The sequence below is a fragment of the Nothobranchius furzeri genome, chromosome 2, assembly GCF_043380555.1.
Source record: "Nothobranchius furzeri strain GRZ-AD chromosome 2, NfurGRZ-RIMD1, whole genome shotgun sequence".
NCBI classification, from domain to species: domain Eukaryota; kingdom Metazoa; phylum Chordata; class Actinopteri; order Cyprinodontiformes; family Nothobranchiidae; genus Nothobranchius; species Nothobranchius furzeri.
Genome location: NC_091742.1, coordinates 29,074,139 through 29,094,130, shown reverse-complemented (window position 1 = coordinate 29,094,130; position 19,992 = coordinate 29,074,139). Strand labels below are relative to the sequence as shown.

At 41.3% G+C, this 19,992-nt stretch overlaps 2 protein-coding genes across 2 annotated transcripts; both read right to left on the bottom strand.

The window, feature by feature from the left end:
* Nucleotides 1-4,173: 4,173 nt before the first annotated feature.
* LOC129165398 (trace amine-associated receptor 1-like) lies at nt 4,174-5,211 on the bottom strand. The gene has a single exon (XM_054748533.2). The coding sequence runs from the start codon at nt 5,152-5,154 to the stop codon at nt 4,174-4,176; it is 981 nt and encodes a 326-aa protein (XP_054604508.1). The 5' UTR covers nt 5,155-5,211.
* Nucleotides 5,212-13,088: 7,877 nt separating this feature from the next.
* LOC107378224 (trace amine-associated receptor 1-like) lies at nt 13,089-18,026 on the bottom strand. The gene is made up of 10 exons (XM_015948310.3): nt 17,032-18,026; nt 16,529-16,676; nt 15,586-15,727; nt 15,396-15,501; nt 15,002-15,059; nt 14,300-14,457; nt 13,835-13,876; nt 13,457-13,490; nt 13,265-13,369; nt 13,089-13,100 (listed from the first exon to the last, which is right to left on the bottom strand). The coding sequence occupies exons 1-10, from the start codon at nt 18,024-18,026 to the stop codon at nt 13,089-13,091; spliced, it is 1,800 nt and encodes a 599-aa protein (XP_015803796.3).
* Between the last annotated feature and the right edge of the window lie 1,966 nt (nt 18,027-19,992).

The following is a 19,992-nucleotide window of genomic DNA, read 5'->3' as shown; positions in this document are numbered from 1 at the left end:
GACTGTTGTTTGTGCTTATGGGCCAAATATCAGTTCAGAGTACCCACCCTTTTTGGAGTCCCTGGGATGAGTGCTAGATAGTGCTCCATCAGGGGACTCCATTGTCCTGCTGAGGGACTTCAATGCTCACGTGGGCAATGACAGCATGGCCTGGAGGGGTGTGATTGGGAGGAACGGCCCGCCTGATCTGAACTCGAGTGGTGTTTCGTTATTGGACTTTTGTGCAAGCCGCAGTTTGGCCATAACGAACACCATGTTCGAACATAAGGATGCCCATCGGTACACTTGGTACCGGGGCAGCCTAGGTCGCAGGTTGATGATAGACTTTGTAGTCATATCGTCTGACCTGCGGCCATATGTTTTGGACACCCGAGTGAAGAGAGGAGCGGAGCTGTCAACTGATCACCACCTGGTGGTGAGTTGGATCAGATGGCAGGGGAAGATGCCGCATAGACCTGGCAGACCAAAATGCATAGTGAGGGTCTGCTGGGAACGCCTGGCAGAAGAACCTGTCAAGAAGGTCTTCAACTCCCACCTCCGACAGAGCTTTGACCGCGTCCCGAGAGCAGTGGGGGACATTGACTCTGAGTGGGCCTTGTTCCACTCTGCGATTGTTGAGGCAGCTGTTGCTAGCTGTGGTCACAAGGTGGCCGGTGCCAGTCGTGGTGGCAACCCCCGTACCCGTTGGTGGACACCAGAAGTTTGGGGAGCCGTCAGGCTGAAGAAGGAGGCCTACAGGGCGTGGCTGGTCTGTGGGTCTCTGGACGCAGCAGACAGGTACCGGATAGCTGAGCGGGGTGCAGCAGTGGCAGTTGCCGAGGCAAAATCTCGGGCGTGGGAGGAGTTTGGTGAGGCCATAAAGAAAGACTATCAATCAGCTCCAAAGAGGTTCTGGCAAACTGTCCGGCGCCTCAGGAGAGGAAGGCAGCAACTCACTCACACTGTTTACAATGGGGATTGGGAGTTGCTGACGTCAACTGGGGTTATAGTCGGATGGTGGAAGGAATACTTTGAGGATCTCCTCAATCCCACCAATGCGCATTCCAAGGAGGAACCAGAGCCGGGGGACCTGGGGATGGACTGTCCAAGCTTTGATATTAAAACTTGGTATTAAAGCAACCTGTGTCTGGATGAAAACTAAATTGAAATGTGTGTGTTTGGATGTGTGAATGTAGGTCTCAGAAGGTTTCTATCAAGAGAGAGAAAACACATTCTGGGTGAAAGAATTGTTTTGCAGCAAACTAAATTATTTCTTAAAGGGAACAGCATACAGACGCAATCTGTGTTCTACCTCATGGCTCAGATGACCCTCTGTGTGGATCTGAAGGTCAAGGGCAGATGTTGTCAGCCTCTGGGTACTCGGTCCGGTAGAGAAGACCCAAGTGGTGCCAACTCTCTGGTCCTAGAGTTGCCACAGGCACACAGGTGTTGAGTTTGCGTCTTAAATTAACTCTGACGGAGTTTGCATCAGCTGGTTGCAGATGGCGTTTTGTTGGAGCAATTCTATCTGCGTGACAGAACAGCTTAGTGGAGGCTTCGAGCGACCGACCCGATCCTCTGGGACTCTCGTGCCACGGAGAGATTTTGGTGAGCTCAAGAACTGAACTTGAACTGAGGAGTTTAGGTTTTAACATAACTCAGAACATGCCCTCTCAGAGATAGAAAGCTTTGGTTGTTATGGAATAAAGACATCTGAATGCAGTTACCTTTAACCTGATTTCAGTGTCCTGCATGGTGTGTATAAGTGCACATGACCTTCTGTCACTGATCAACATTACTGATTATCATAAATAATTATTATTATTAACAAAAGAATAATAATTAATTTCAGTAATTAAATACATTTATAATGAACCATGATGATTATTTATGAACCTTGTAATAAGACAGTGAAAAGAGTTTATTAAAAATGATTCTTTTAAATCTTGAAGTGTCCTTCATCTTGCGGATGGAACAACAGTCAGATAAAAGGCAGTCAGATTAAAGATGTTTTACAGCAGACTTTGTGTCTCCTGTGATGGATAATCTGTAAATAGAAGTACAGCCAGGACAGCTCGACCTAGCTGAGGAAGTGTGACCGTTGGGTCACAAATGAGGCCATTCATGTCGCTACAGTAGTTAAACAGGCGTTGTGCACACAGGTGCTTTGTGTCCCAGTGCTGTTGGTATCTAGGTCTCAGAGTTCTTGTCCTTCTGCCGTCTTCTGTTGTCCTCAGGATATGGCAGGAGTTTCCTGATGATGAGGGAGGGGCAATCAAGAACAGAGACACCATGGTCCTTAAACCAGGTACTGGTAGCTTTGGCAGTGTGTACAGGCGCCAAGTCTTGTTGGAAAATGAAATCTGCATCTCCATCAAGTTGGTCAGCAGTAGGAAGCATCAAGTGCTCATAAACTTCCTGGCTGACGGCTGCGCTGACCTTGGACCTCAGAAAACAAAATGGACCAACACCAGCAGATGAAGTTTAACCGCAAACTATCACTGACTGTAGAAACTTTACTCTGGAGCTCAAACAATGTGGATTCCGTTCCTCTCCTCCTCCTCCTCCAATTCCTCCTCTCTCTTAATGAGTTTTGTTTCACAATCCTGCCCATGGTGCAGTTATCCCTATTGCTTGTAACTTTTTTCTACCACATCTTGTCCTTCCAATCGCCTCTCTATTAATGTTCTTGGACACAGAGCTCTGTGACCAGCCAGCCTCTTGACCTTTGGTGTCTTGCCCTCCTTGTGCAAGGTGTCAATGGTCGTCTTTTGGACAACTGTCAAGTCAGCATGCGTCCCCATAATTGTGTAGCCTACAGAACTAGACTGGAAGACCACTTAAAGGTTTTTGCAGGTCTTTTGAGTTAATTAGCTGATTAGAGTTTGGCACCAGGGGTCTTCAATATTGAACTTTTTCACAGTAAATTTTAATTTAATACATTTGGGATTTTCATTAGATGTCAGTTATAATCACCAAAATATATCATTCTGTGTGTTCTGAATTAATCTAATATACCACTTTCACTTTTTAAATGAAACTACTGAAATAAATCAACTTTGCCCTCATATTCTTATTGTATGACCCACAGTATTTTCAGTATCAACAAACAACCATGCATCAGTCCAGGCTCTGCGTTGTCTAACTCAATAAACACATTTGGTCCACCTTCTTTGCTAAATAGGTGCAGCTGCAACACTGAACCTCTCAAGCACTACTTTAGCACATCAGCTAAAAACCTTGGTGTAATATTTAACTCTGCCTTCAAGTTTGAGAAACTGGTTAACTCAGATATTTAAACAACATTCCAAATCTTCCGAATCAGATAATAATAATTCATGCCCTGATCACATCTTGCCTGGACTACTGCTACTCACTGTGTACAGATTTGAATAATCAGTGATGAAACACACATTCAAAATGCAACAGCTTACCTCAAAACAAGAAAAGACTAAATGTGATCAATCCCTCCCGCACAATCAAATGATATTTTTAATCTCGATTGAAAACGTAATGGTACTCTCTGGTATTTAAACTCTACACGAGCCGGTCGTGTGCACTTTGTTTTACTGACATATTGTTTATCTATTGTTTAAATTCCAGCTTTGCTGTTTTGACAATTGCGATATACATTCTATTTATTGTTGATCTCTACTTGTTGTTCAGCAACATGCTGTTTTAATGGACTATACTCATTGACTTGACTAAATAGTTTTACACACAACTTACATTAGTTTTAACAATATATTCATATAAGCAGCAAAAGAAATCTGATGAACCTCTTGAAGCTTTAATAAATCATCTTATTTTTGTGAGCTTTGCCATAACAATAAGCTCTATAAAAACAGTAATTCCCCATACAATTAATTATGATGGTAGCACTGTTGCCGCGCTGCAAAAAGGTTGCAGATTTAAGGCTTACATTTTACACGCTTTTCTACACACTGTTAGTGTAACTCACCTTACCCAATTCAATATGATCTGTATCAGAAAAAGCAATAATTTTATAACCCTAGTCCATCCTTCTCTGTTTTTGTTTGTTTTGTTACGGTTATTTTGTTTATTTTTCTGTCAACACAAATATTTAAAGCATTTAAATATATGTATCCATCTTGATCACGAGTCAAAATTGATTCAGGTCTGCTTTCATGGAAATGTTACTAGTTGTTTCCATAGTTTGTGTCTCAGAGTAACTTAATGTAATTTGGTGTTTGTAAGATCACATCGTAATATTTTTCCAGACATAATAATTTTAATAGCTGACCTGAACCAGCTGTAAAAAAACGCATAGATAAATGGATTTAGCATTGAATTTGACAGAGCTAGCCAGTTAAGTGTTTCAATCACAGGAACTCGACCTGGGTTGTGGGTAAAAGGCAGAGAAGTGAAACAGAGAAAGAAAGGAGTCCAACAAAAAAGAAAGACTCCCAGAACTGTAGCTAAAGTTTTTGTTGCCTTTCTTTCCATCTTACTGACAGTTGCTCCACACATCATCCCTGTTTGGATGCTCCGTGCCTGTTTCTGTGCAACAAGGAAAATCTTCAGATACATGCTAAGTATTATAATAACTGGCAGATAATAAGCAAATATAGGTGCAACTGTGTTTGCCGCAACTACATCAACAAAACACATTTCTTCACATCCTTCTTCTAGTCTGGATAATACCATGGCAATTGCAAGAAGAGCAGAAAGCCCCCAACTTACAGTGATCATTACGACAACAACACGGTGGCTGATTTTAGATTTATATGTTAGTGGCTGACACACGGCATAATATCTGTCAATAGAAATACAGCATAGGTGTGAAATAGAGCATGTGCTGAGTAATATATCAAAGCTGTCTCTAACTTTACAAAATAAACTATCATTATATATACATGAGCTGAGAGAGAATGCCATGCTGAAGGGAAACACTAGAGTCCCTACAAGCAGGTCAGCCACAGCCAGAGACAGAATGAGGGAGTTAGTAGGAGTGTGGAGCTGTTTGAAGTAAAACACAGAGATTATTACCAAGAGATTCCCGCACACTGTGACAAAAGACAAAAGTGTAAGGAAGCCATACAACATTACACATACAGCAGAAATGGTTGGGGTTAATTTAAAACTGAAAGGATCGACTAAAGAGCAGGGATTTAAGGTAAATACAGCAGTCTTGTTTAGAGTAATGTCCTCCATGATGACCTGTTCAAAACAAGGTTTAGGAATGAAACTACAGACAGAAAACAACGCAACTCTGTGCTTCTATGTTGCTTGTCACACTGGACTACATGAGACCATATAAAAACCTACTCAACACCCAGTGGCACCACCATGTTTGTTGTCCAATAGGAATTGAGATCAACATCTTAGCTCATTCTAATCACAAATGAGCATGCGTTATGTGAGTATCAGTAGCGGCTGGTGAAAAATATTTTTGGTGGGGCTGTGCTATTTTTTATTTTTAAACAAACTTGTGCTTTCTGAGCTTTGTGCACAACTCCACTATTTCCTGAATTAAGCACAGCTCTTTTATTTCCTGTCTTACATCATTGGACAAACTGATTAATCCAGGTGTGTCTGACTATTGGCACGCTGCCTTGCGGACCAAGGTTGAAAAATACTGCATTAAATTGCACATAAAATAACATGACCATAAATGGTAAATAGGCTATGCAAGAGGCAAGTAACAAAAACATTTTGTTTAATTTCATCATTTGAGTGAACACGAAAAATTATGAGCAGGTCACTGTTACAGTAATGGTAGTAAACACTACTTAGACAAAATGCCAGAAATTTACACTGTTAAATATTTCTGGAGTGTTGTGCCACGGTCAACTTTATACAAAGATCAAGTGGATGCATTTGTGCGTGTGTGTGTGTGTGTGTGTGTGTGTGATACCTCATTTGTACAGAAATTTTGCCCTTCTGTCCTTCTGAGTGGCAAAGCTCTCAATGAGCTTTTTATTGAAGTCAGGAATGTTTGTGACAAGCTTTTTTTCTATGGAGAGCATGGCAAGAGCATTCAGCCCATCCTGTGTCATGGTGTTCCTCAAGGAAAGTCTTAATCCTCTTTAAAGTAGATAAATAAAAAAACAACTGATAAGTACATAGGAAACACTTTCATAGGAAATAATGTCATCAGTATCCTCTTACAAATGTCATATTTCCCAGTTTTTGGGACAATAAAACATTTCTGATTCTCAATCAGATGTTTTTACATTTGAGGTAAAAACATCTAATTAAGAATCAGAAATATTTTATTGTCCCAAAAGCTGGGAAATTTGTTTGCTGCAGCAGAAGTGTAACAAGTAAAATGGAATCAGACTGATGTATGCACAAATTTACATGAAATACACATTTACGTGATTAAATATGTATAATAAGTATGTGTGTTGAAATTAGTTTTTACAGTTATTGCACATTAAACATGTTATTAAACAAATGTCCTGGTTTGTGGGACAACCAAGGATTTCTGATTCTGATTGTCTTGTTCACAGAAATGTAATGTACAGCTTACCTCTGCACCCAGCTGCTGTTGTTCCCTGCATGGCAATGTTAGCTCTGCCTAGCATGGCTAGCTTCACCGTGTTGTTGTCCATGTGTGCCCGGGATGACTCGTGTTTCTTCACCTTCTCAGAAAAATGTTTCATGTCTGTAACTCCTGACTCATCCATGCCTTATCTGTCCCAGCCGTTTTGAATAACAAACATGGAAAGCAAAATAACGCATTAGCATGATTGCATCCAGCTAGCCAAGCCTTCCTGGTGTACCAATTTCGGGAGAAGCCTCGTGTGTACAGTTTACCTCTCTCCTTCTCCTGCTGGCTTATCTTTACGTCGGGCTGATCTGGTCCAAGCTCTTTGACATTAAGTTTTTCCATCATAGTTCTCCTCTCGAACGGATACTGGAGAAGAGACCAAACTGAATTCAGTGGCTGCTGAGATCCGGTATCCATGCTGGTTGTAGTCACTGGCGGCGTCCATGTTACATCTGCGTCACGACCAAAAACGACTCTGCCGAGTTCTACCGAACACCAACGAAACCTTTGGCGGTAGCTCCATCGCCCATCATGCTTCTAAAACAACGTCGACGCTGATTGGATACATTCCCATTCCTACCCTTTGATTTTCTTGTCAGCAATTGGACGGCTGGTCCCGTCCTGTTTGGGCGATTCAAAAACAGCCTACAGCCTTCACCGCTCGGCAGAGACCGGCAGAGACCAATATATAAATATATATATATATATGATTTATTTTTGTTACAAAACACACAATTAACTTAGAATATGTGATTATTGTTAATTTTATTTATTTATTTTTTTAAATAAAAATTAAAAACACTGGGGAAAACTGGGAGGGCGGCGCCCTATCGCCCTCTACTGGCCAGCCGCCAAAGGTGATTATGTTCATGGATGTATTATGAAGTGTTTATCCAGAGACACTCAAATTTGAACTGCAGTTTTAAATTTAAGCAACTTTCTTGTACACTCAATAGCAGATTTTATTTGTATAAACAAGAGCTTCTGATGCAGTTTCACAGATTGTCATTTGGTAGGGTTATGTGCTCTAGGGATGCTAAGGAGATTTAAGGAGATTGAACCAAACACAAAGCTAATAAAAAAATAATAAAAAAAATAGCTGAAAGCAGTGACTTTGACTAAACAAAGTAGCAGGGGGCAAAGTTGAAGCAGATGTTATGAACAAGACACTGAAGCATACAGAAAATAATGCTGCTATTATACAGAGGGATGCAAACGTTTGGGCAGCCTCGTTAATCTTCATGATTTTACTGTATGAATTGTTGGCTTTTACGAAAAAATGTTCTTTTAATATACCATATAGGAGACACTCAGTGATATTTGAGAAGTGAAACAAAGTTTATAGGATTTAAAGAAAGTGTGCGATAACTGTTTCAACAAAGTTAGGCAGGTGCATACATCTGGGCATTTTACCGATTCCAAAAACTTTAGAACTAATTATTGGATATCACAATTAGTTTGGTAAGGTCAGTGACCCTTGGCCTCCATACACAAGTGAATCCAGTTACGAGAACGAGTATTCAAAGGGACTATTACAAGTTTGAAACTTTTATGCACGCTATTGCCCTCTCAGGCCAAACGTTTAACTGCAGCTTCTCTAGCAAGCTTGTGCATGAGGTACGCATGCTGTACATGCACACTCCTGAATGAAAACAACAGCTGAGTCAGTCCCATACCAGTGCAATTTACAGGTTTAGACTGTTTACACAATTCTAGTAAGTTAGACAAACAATGTATTCTGATGTAGACACACTAGAAAACCAGCCTAAAATTGTTCCAACTCTCATATACGGAAAGCATCAACTCTGTAATGTGTAAAATAAACTCTAAAAGTATAAATAAAGTGATCTTAAGGCAGATTTGGTGTGGTGATCTAAACTGTTCTGTTATAGGATATAGCTCAGACCTCCTGCTCTTCTCAGACTCTCTGCCATCTATGTGCATTACCAGCATTTTCTTGAACAGCGGCTTTCCCCCCTTATGTTTATGTTTATGTGCTTAGCAGACGCTTTTACCCAAAGCGACTTACAATTTTTTTTAACCTATAGGGCATGTTGTGATCTGAGGGGGAAACCGGAGTACCCGGAGAAAACCCACGCATGCATGGGGAGAACACGCAACTCCACGCAGAAAGGCCGCAGCCGTGTTTCGAACCTGCGACCTTCGTGTTGCGAGGCAACAGTGCTAACCACTGCGCCACCATGCTGCCCTTCTTAGGGCAGCAGTAGGTCAACAGGTTGAGCAGGTTGTCCAGTAACCGGAAGGTTGCAGGTTCGATCTGGACAGAAAATTCTGTTGTTGTGTCCTTGGGCAAGACACTTAACCCACTTGCCTGCTGGTGGTGGTCGGAGGGACCGGTGGTGCCAGTGCTCGGCAGCCTCGCCTCTGTCAGTGCACCCCAAGGCAGCTCATCACCATCAGTGTGTGAATGTGTGTGTGAATGAATGAATGATACACTGTAGTGTAAAGTGCTTTGGAGCCTTTACTCTGAAAGGCGCTATACAAGTGTTTATCATTCTCCACTTCTCTGCTGTGTTTTCTCTCCATCTAGATTGTGATAGTAATAGCAAGCACCGAGCAACTGGGAGTGGGTGTCATGATATTCAATTCAGTTCAATTCAATTCAAAGATACTTTATTAATCCAGGAGGGAAATTAAAGTTTCAGTACACACAATTCTGAGATCAGACATACATACATAGGCAAAGACACATGACAAGAATTGGTGACTGTGGTCATTCACAACCCGAGTCACGCTACCTTAATAGGGATCAGAGGGTTTACATGAGGATTGGGTCAGGTGGAGGAAAAAAAGGCACTTCAGAGTTACCCTCCACAGGGAGGGCAGCTTTGCTATGCAAAAAACTCCTCAAACACATATGCAACAGTCTTCAGACATTACACCACATAAGTGTCCACTAGGAGGGGTGGTAGGGTTTGGGACTCTCCACATGTCAGTGAATGCAGCCGCGATAAGCAGCGCTCGTCACCTCAGTCTGGACAGGGGTGGGAGGTCGTTGGGTTTAGAGAGCACAGTGACTCCTGGAACGATTCAGCGGCCTTCACAGCTCACTGTCCAGCCAAGGCTGGGATAGGGAGACCAAGTTGCTATGGCGACAGCAGCATTCCACATTTTTTCTGAGGGGGATATTCGTTTCAGCCTCACAGGCTCAAGGGCACCGGATTCAGATAAGAAATTGTTTTGGGGCTAGACAGAGATAATTTCTTCTCTGTATTAAAGTTCTGTTGGTCCTCAACCCCTCTGAATCCAATAATGGTGCAAATTAATCTATCCCAATCCGTGCTGATTCATCAACTTGCTCCTTGATCGCATCCATCTTTTGTGCCAATGCATGAATGTCATGAGTTAACTGGCGGATCTGTAAAAACACCCAACACAGAATGACTAGTTTAAGAATGTTTATTAAAAGGGAAGAGGCAAAGGCTAGGTCAGGAGACAGGAGGTCGTTACCAGGAGGTCTGAGGTGGGAATTGTCCGATAGGGAAATCCAAAAAGGCGAAGTCGGGGACGGATAAGGATCGGAGCCAGAAGATCAGAGATGCAGTGGAGCAGACACGGTAATCCAAGAGGCGAGGTCGGGAGCGGATAAGGATCGGAGCCAGAAGATCAGAGATGTGGCGGAGCAGACAGAGTAATCTCAAAGGCGAGGTCGGGGACGGAGCAGGGTTCGGGATCTTCGAATACAAGGTGAGTAACAGGCTGGAGAATTTACTAGCAGGGCATTCAATAATCTGGCGATGGTTGAAGAGCAGGCTGGGGTTTAAATAGCCGAGGAAACATGTGTGGAGGGTAAGTTGATGACAGGAACAGGTGGAATGAATGGAGCTGATGAGGTGCAGGCTGAGGTTGCTGTGGCAACAGGTCACAGCAGGAACAGGATCATGACAATGAATCTCAGCCAAATAAATAATAAACCTCACAAGATAAATCAATAATAAATCAAGTTGACATTGTTAAGGACCAACTTGCTGCTCAGCAGATTCACTTCCACTTTAAACCCCAAAATGCTCTACATTTTGGTGGAACGTGGAAGCGAGATGTGTAGTCAGTAAAGAATGCCATCCGCACCATTCTAGGAGCTCAGAGGGTGCCAGAGGAGATGTTCATGTTAGTCCTTATCGAAATAGAGAGTACAGTGATCCCTCGCTACTTCGCGGTTCGTTTATCGCGGATTCACGACTTCGCGGATTTTTTCTTTGGAGCCTTATTCAAGGGAAATTCGCCGATTCGCTGTATTTTTCACCGATCCGCGGTATTTTTCTATGCGAAATTTCAAGAAATTCCTGTTTTTTTCATCAATTTCATCATAAAATGCACTTTTTGTAATAAAACTATAAAAAAACCAAGTAAATTTTTTTTCTTGAGTTTTACCCACAAAAAGAGAATGTGATCATACAATAATTCAATATAGTACTGTACTGTAAATATGGTGTCCCTACTTCGCGGATTTTCACCTATCGCGGCCAGGTCTGGAAGGCATCTACCGCGATAAACGAGGGATCACTGTATTCTCAACTCTAAGCTCCTGTGCTATGTATCCTCTGATATTGCTGAACCAGACCCAGTCATGCCAAACAGTTTGTTAATGGGGTGGCCAGATTCATCTCTTCCACAGGTGGTGTATCCTGAGTCCGAACTGTTAAGCCGTAACAGGTGGCGTCAATCGCAAGTTTTAACGGATCACTTCAGGAAACATTACATCCGCCACTTTCTTCCCACGTTACAGGTCTGGCAGAAAGAGAAGGATAACATTACTGTCGGCACGATAGTGCTTATCGTAGATCAGTAGACACCAAGAGCCCTCTGGCAAGTGGGGACAGTGAAGAATATCATACCTGGATCAGATGGATGTGTAAGGACAGAGGTGGTTCAAGTTAAGCACAGAACTTACACCCGTCCGGTTGTTCGCCTCATTAAGCTGCCAGCTCTTTCAGGACAAGAAAGAGACACCTATTAGACAAATTTGCTCTAGAAATTTGGGGGCAGTTGTATACAAGACTGCTAATTTACTTGTTTACAGCCTTTAAGTCTGTATCTTCTCAATGTGTTTTGGCACGTAGTTTTAGTTTCTGCCACTAGATGGCAATCAGACTTGTTGGGGTCCTGCCCTCAAGAGAAAATTACTACGCAGTATTTTCTCCAAAGGACTGTGCCATCTACGCCCTGAAGCATAGACAATAAAGCATGTTAATATCAGCGCCAGCAGGGACTCCATGTCCCATGATCCTCTGCAGCCGGCAGCAGCTTAATGATGTCATCAAGTGACGCCAAGTCTGACACGCCCTCGGTGGATACTGGCCCCTACAGAGACCGCCCGCTGGACGAGTCTATAAAGCCGAGGCGCAGAGCGGAACTCTTTCTCTTCCCGTCCAGTTCATCTGGTGTAAGGAGACCCCCCCACCCCACCCCCCACCCCCCGCCTCTGCTCCTATCGCTCCGGGCAGTGTGTGCATGAGGCCTAGCTGCTGAGATCAACAGACCAACGCCATCTGATCTGCTCAGCCCTGGACACAGAAGGACGCCTTGTGTTCGTTCATTCAAGATATTTTTTTCTTTTTTTATCTCTCTTTCTCTCCCGCTTCTCTAATAGTCCAAAACAAGCGGTCGACCACGTGACTGCTTTAAAATAACAGACGGTCTCTCTCTTCCATACTAAAAATGCCAATGGACCATCTCGAAGTAAGCTCCGTTTCATTTATTGTTTAATATCTAAGTTTGTTTATGCTGTGGCCAGGCTGACAGACTGTTTAGATATGTAATTTGCCTTTATGACTGATCTGTTGTTTTTGTTTTTTGATGTTTGTGAAGCAATTTGAAGTGTTTTGATTAAGTTTACTGTGAACGTTTGCTCACACCGTCAAATATGCGTCTGATCAGGGTTCCACACCCACTGATTGTGCGTGTTTGGGAAGACAAGCTAAATTACACACACACACACACACACACACACACACACACACACACACACACACACACACACACACACACACACACAGTTCGATCCTTTGTTGCGCCAAACCAAGGATCCGCCAATTTGTTTTCAAAACTCCTTCCAGTTTGGTAATCAGCCTATCTCTGCCTGATTACATCATCAAGCAGCCTCACCATTGCTTGATCACATCACCATCTCACCCCACCAGTCTGATTAGATTGTTACTTCACATTATCATTCCATGGTTTCATTGCTTGTTGTTTGTTTGATAAAATCAGTTGGTTGATATTGATTGGCTAGCGCTTTGAAGGAGCTGAGGTGATTATATTAGTTAATAAATGTTATTGCCAATTAAGTTTTGTCTCGAGTGAATTTGTCTGTGTTGGATAGGATATGACCGCTGCTCGTTAAAAGAATTTTAGACAGATTCATAGAGGTTTGGATTAATTTTTCCCCTGTAAAAAGGGGTGGTGCCCCAAGGCATATCCACGGATATCCTAATAACGTAATAAATCGGTAAACATTTCCAGATTTACGAATTTTATTGATGAATCCAAAGGGTAAGTAAAGATTACAAATTATTTGTTGGCTAATAACCACAACAGACTTCATCAATGCATGCTTAAAACACTACTTGAATCAGAGAGCGATCTGCGTTACATGGAGAATGACAGAGATCGCTTTATGATAATAATACATTTCATTTCAACAGCACCTTCTAAACACTCAAGGACACTTTACAGACAGAGATAAAATACACAACAATAAAAGACAGAACAGCATAAAACAGACACCACAAGAAACCACATGCCCACATAACTATCCCCAAACACCTCTTCAAGTTGGTCACTGTATGGAGGAATAATAGTGCTTACAGTTGGTTCATTATATGCTGGATTGTTGGTGCATTCAGTTGATGCCTGTATGGAGGACTGTTAGTGCTTAATAATGCAGAGTTTGAAGATGAATTCTGGATTTGGACATTCTCTCATTTCATGTGAACTCACCTGGAAAAAGAAAACCCTGTCCTGACCCAACACCCTGAATCAAACTCCCAACACCTAATCAAACTACAAACCAGTTATAGTCCCCATTACATTAAGCCAGAAATACATTTGTAAATGTTATCTCGACTGATTTATAGCAAAAATAAGGTTTAGATATAATTTTATTTCCCTTTTCTACCATTCGTTCTTAGTAACAACGCCACGTGCTAACTGCACAAAATGGTGGATACACTCACAGAGACAACATCAAAAGGTTCAGGTCCAATTTCCAGCGTGGTTCAACAACATTCACCAACCTGGTTTATCTATAAATAAGTTACAAGTTATATTTTGAATCAAATTTGTTCCTAAGTAAGCGTTTTTTAATCAAAGATTTACCTTCCGTTTTCTCTGTCCCACTCTTGGCGCTTGCTCAGCATACTAACCGGAAACCAAGTGAGAAAAACGTTTTCTATTCGGGTGCTTTAGGAGACTGCCACCCAGTGGTAAAAATCTGAATTACACTTTATTTTCACAAATTTAAGCACAGCGTTCACAATATTGGGCCATTAAAGAGGCTAAATCAACAGGATTATAATTACATACATTCCAGACACTATCAAATACGTAAAAGTAAGTATTATTTGTGCTATCAGATTGGTATTGGTATCGGTCAGTACTGAAGGCTGTAATATTGGCGTCGTATCGGAAGTGAAAAAAGTTTTATCGGGACATCCCTAAAGAAATCGTGAAAGTTAACATTGATTTAGACGCCATAAATATTGATAGTCTGAATTCAACTAATCAGCTTCTAGCAGGAAATGTCAGCCGGATGAAATGTATTACACAGACCTTTTTCCTCACCGCCAGAGGGTAGCCAAGGGCTGAGACAGCCTGGGTCCTAGCACTTGAGTAGAGGCATCTTGGACTGAAGGATTTTGGCCCCCAAGTTGGTCGACGGTCGTCTGTGTAGTAGAGGAAAACCCTTTCCTCTGCAGTGACTTGACTTTGTGTTTCCTCAGCTGTACCAAAACATTAAATTCAGAGTACAGGTTCCAATGATTCGAACGATGCCAAATAGAAAAAAACTGTTGATCCAAAATAGTTTAACTCTTATTGTGAAAAACTTTTTACCTGACAAAAACAACTTCTGGTTTGACTTAAATGGTCTAAAACAAAACTTCGGTACAGCGAAGTTATACTGTAACTTTTGGAAGCGCTAACAATTTGAAAAAACTTTACGAGCAACGAAGCTTGCCAGGCGAGGTGGGAAGCCTAGCAGAATTTGCTTAAGGCCTGTTTCTTTGTTCTTTTCTCTGCTGCAGGAGGGTTTAACCCTGGCTTTTTTATATCATTTTCTTAGACACGCCCATATGCAGGTAAGTCTCAGGTTTTTCTCTGTTGAAGTGGAAAAGAAAGAAAAGCCTTATGTGAAATGACAGTTTTCTTTTTTTGTCCTTCTCGTTAATCCAACCAGTCAGTTTGAGAATGTGAAATGTGGATTTCCGCTACATTGACATATTCCGGTCTAGCTGTTGTATGATTGACCAACAATGGGTGTCATACTTGGTCTCCCATTCTTTCCTTCATTTCCTCTGGTCCATGTTGAATGTGGTACATTCGTCTAAACAACACAGTGACTATCTGGAGACTCATTGATTTACTCATTACAAGGCTGTAGACACCTGTGATGCTAATTACCTTGAATTATTATGTCCATTTGTTCACAATATTCTTTTCTAGGGGCACCATCATTTTCACAAAGACATTTACGAAGACAACACCAAAAAGAAGAATGCAAGGACCAATATATTAACAACTGTGACAATGGGTGGTGAGTTAATAATAGGGGTAATATTAATATTAATATGAAATAGCATTGTTTGTGAATCAAATTAGTCATAACAATTATAAACAGATAAGACAGAATATATTGTATTTTCCGGACTATAAGTCACACCTTTTTTCATAGTCTGGCCGGTCCTGCGACTTATATACCAAATTATGTAGGCTATACCGCGCTGCTGCGGGCCGGCTCAGGACCAGGAATGAGCTCCCCTGCCCCACTGGGAATAAAAAGACACAGCCATCACCTGCTGGAGCCTGTGGCGCGCAGCTGCGGGCTGGATCTGACCCAGGTTTCAGCTCACCTGCCCCGCAGGGAATTAAAAACACACAGCCATCACCTGCCGGAGCCCTTTCCGCGGCGTTGTGCAGTGGATCAGGCCCAGGTTTCAGCTCCTCTGCCCCGGCTTCACCTGCTGCAGCCTGTGGCGCGCTGCTGCGGGCTGGCTCCGGCCCAGGAATGAGCTCCCCTGTCCCGCTGGGAGGGTTTCAAACACCGCCATCCTCTGCTGGAGAGCATGGCGCGCTGCTGCGCCCGCGTTGTTTATTCTTTTATTGTTACCGGTACTTGTCTTGCAATGTGAAATGCTTGGTCTCAGATTTTGTTAGAAAAATAATAAAATTTCCCTAAAATGTGACTTATAGTCCAGTGTGACTTATGTTTATTTCTTAAGTCTAGATCTTGTCAGAGCTTTTTATTTTCGTGTTCACAAACCACAGATTCAAAATACTTTCTTTTTCTAAATATTTATTTTTATTTCAATATTTGTTTTGATTTTTGTGTAATATGCAAATGGAGGGGGGCATTTCCATATTTATCATTTAGAACAAAGTTAAACATTAACAACAAATATTGATAAATAAAACTGCCTGCCACCACTCAGTGGTGTAGACAGGCTGAGCTGTTCTGCTTAGCCTTTTGTTGATTTGTATCTCCTGATGTCCACTGTGTCTGATAAGGGAGCTGATATGGAAAAAAAAGCATCTACAGTAACTTAAAGTGAACCAACATTTTCTCTCAATTATATTAAAGTTTAATTTAACGTCACCTTGGCCCATGAAAGAAAATAAATATTAACCCAAGCTTTTACAGGCTTTAGCGCCATGTTGTTACAAGTTTTGTTTTTCTCTGTTCCTAAAAAGGAGTTAAGTTTAGATGTGTGCTCATCTCCTCTGTTGGGCACCCGGCCAGCCTCTCTTTTTCTCTCCCTCCTTCCGTCTCCTGATGCTCCAGATAGCCAGTCTGACCTTGGAGGGGCCCACTTTTGGGCCCCTGAGGCTCGCAGTCCCCGGTGCACTGCACTGGCTGCACCAACGTAACTTACACGGCTTGCACTCTATGATTTCAGGGAACTGCACTTGGCTTGGGGTAAAACAGTCCCCTGATATCAGTATGCTGAGATGTTACAAACAGAAAACTGTTGTTCTAAAAGACCAAGTGTGTAAGTATAAAACGTGTTTGTTATTTATTACATATTACATATGTGTAACCTCTTTTATAGAGACTCAGACCCACTTTAACTAACTTAGAAAATATCTGTTAAATAAATGCAGCAAATGTTTAATCTTAAACTCTGTCAGTATCAGTTGATACTGATTGTTAAAAATTCAGTATCAACTTGTAAATTCTTGGCTTTCGGTATGTTACACTTAAGTAAATATACCTAACCTAATTTTTACTCTAATCCATTTATTTGTGTCTAATTTTAGAAAAGCAATGCCGGGTTTATCAACACGTTTATTTACTTTACTTTAAATTACTTTTAGAAATCTCAAAGGAATGCAGATTTGTGTTTGCAAAATCACATTGAAATATCTTTCCAGATATGATGATTTTAAAGGCTGACCTGAACCAACTGTAAAAGAAAGCATAGATAAATGGATTCAGCATTGAGTTCGACAGTGCGAGCCAGTTAAGGGTTTCAAGTACAGGAAGAGGTGCTGGATTATGGGTTAAAGGAATAAAAGAAAAACAAAGAAAAAAAGGAGTCCAACATAAAAGAAACCCACCCAGAACAATAGCCAGAGTTTTGGTAGATTTTCTTTCCATCTTACTGACAGTTGCTCCACCCTTCATCCTAGTTTGGATGCTGCATGCCTGTTTCCGTGCAACAAGGAAAATCTTCAGATACATGCACGGTATTATAACAAGGGGCAGATAATAAGAAAATAAAGGCCCAACTGCATTTGCAACAATATCACATGTGTCACCACAGTTTTCATTTGATCTTGGTATAACCATGACAATTCCAATAAGTTCAGAAACCCCCCAGCTTACAGTAATCATGATGACAACAACGCGGTGGCTGATTTTGGATTTGTATGTTAGTGGCTGACACACGGCATAATATCTATCAATAGAAATACAACACAGATGCAAAATAGAGCATGAGCTAAGAAGTATAACAAAGCTGTTTCGGACCTTACAAAATAAACTATCATGATACATACATGAGCTGAGAGAGAACGCCATGCTGAAAGGAAACACTAGAATCCCTACAAGCAGGTCAGCCACAGCCAGAGACAGAATGAGGGAGTTAGTAGGGGTGTGGAGCTGTTTGAAGTAAAACACAGAGATTATTACAAGGAGATTCCCGCACACTGTGACAAGAGACAAAAGTGTAAGTAAACCATACAACATTACACATACAGCAGTAAGGGTTGTAGTTAGTTTGTAACTGAAAGGATTGATCACAGAGCAGGGATGTAAGACAGATACTGCATCGGTCCTGTTGAATGTTTCCATCACGACCCGATATTAGATGCAGCAGGTACTAAACCACAGAGAAGATACAATTAACATAACTTTTCATAAAGACATTTTATACAATTACAGGAAGGTCTTTGTGAGTATTTTATACACACAGCAGGTGTGCTGCTTGTTGCACTGGACCACTAATCTTTGTGTATGCACTTTTCTAATCTATGCCAACACACCCACATTTGCTCCATCATATTTCTTGTCCAATAAGAAATTAGATCAACATGCCCAATGAAGGCAATGAGAACCAATAACACAGCATGTATGTATTTTATTTACTTACCATAATTTCCAGCCTATAAGCCGCTATTATTTCCCTGTGCTTTGAAGCCTGCGGCCAATATCATGGTGCGGCTCATGTGTAGATGTTTGTTGGCCAACAACCACTAGAGGCACTCTCCAGCAGTAAAGTGAGACAGGCACGGCAAAACGTTATGCATGGAAGATGACCCTTTTTGATTTAAAACGGCACCCTAACAGTCCACTAGAAGCCACCTAAAAAGTGTCTCTTTGACCAGTTGTGCGTATTCTGAGAGGGCCTACCACCCTCGGATACCTCAGAAGTCCACTCACTTGCTTTGTCGAGGCGGCTTCGCTTGCCGACCGGATCCCCAAAAACTTCCACTACACTGGTCATGTAGGCTCTTCACAATGGTGTTAGACTGAATTAGATTAATTCGATAACTAATTAAATCTAAATAAAATTCAACAAAATGTATTCTATAAACCCAGACATCACATCTTTCTGAGTCACTGAATTAGGCTCTTAATAATATATAAGACCCGGAAAGGAGAGCTGGAGATGGAAAGAGCAGGATGTTTATGATTTTGGATTGGCTGTTTTGCAAAAGGGATGTTTGTTCAGATGTTTAGGGAAAAATGGAGCCTAAAAACATTAGAAATGACAATCACTGAATGTATGAATACTTGGGACTGCAGATAAGAAGCTTGTAGACGTGGCAGACATGTTTACTTCATCTACTACTTTTGTGCTCTAATTACTCTTAAAACCAGTTTTTTTTTTTTTCGGTCACCGCCCGTATGGAAAAAATATATATAAATCTTGTAAAGTTTGTATCTGTCTTGTCAGAAACTTGTATGAAATGCATACAAGAGTGAAACCAGATATTAGATTCATAGAAAACTTGTATAAATGAAACCTGTATGTTTTGAATACTTCTTAAAACAATATATGAGATTAAACCGACATACATTAACCTTAGAAAAAATATGCAATATCAAACATATATGTGTTAGACAATCATGTAAAGGAAACTATTGTACGTTATTTTTTATTGAGAACACAAGATAACTTGTGTTGTCACAAATATGAAACAACTAACAATTAACATTAATAATAATAATAATAATACATTTTATTTCAAAGCGCCTTTCAGGACACCCAAGGTCACTTTACAGAAAACACGTAATAAAATACAATAAAACAATAATAAAACCCAAAGAAGAAAAAACAAAGAGAGAAACAGTTCAATAAAATCAGAGGTTGTAAGCAGATTTAAACATGTGTGTTTTGAGTTTTGATTGGAAAAGGGTAAAACTGTCGATGTTCCTGATGTCTGGGGGAAGTGAGTTCCAGAGACGGGGAGCAGAGCGGCTGAAAGCTCTGCTCCCCATGGTAGCGAGACGGGCAGAAGGAACCGCAAGATGGATGGAAGAAGAAGATCTGAGTGAACGGGATGGGGTGTGAATATTTATAAGGTCTGAGATATATGGAGGAGAGAGGTTGTGGATAGCTTTGAAGGTATGGAGGAGAATTTTGAAGATGGACCTGAATTTAACTGGGAGCCAGTGAAGCTGCTGGAGAACCGGGGTGATGTGGTGAAAGGAAGGGGTTCTGGTGATAATACGGGCTGCTGAATTCTGGACCATTTGCAGTTTATGAAGGAGTTTGTTGGGGAGACCATAAAGAAGTGAATTGCAATAGTCGATA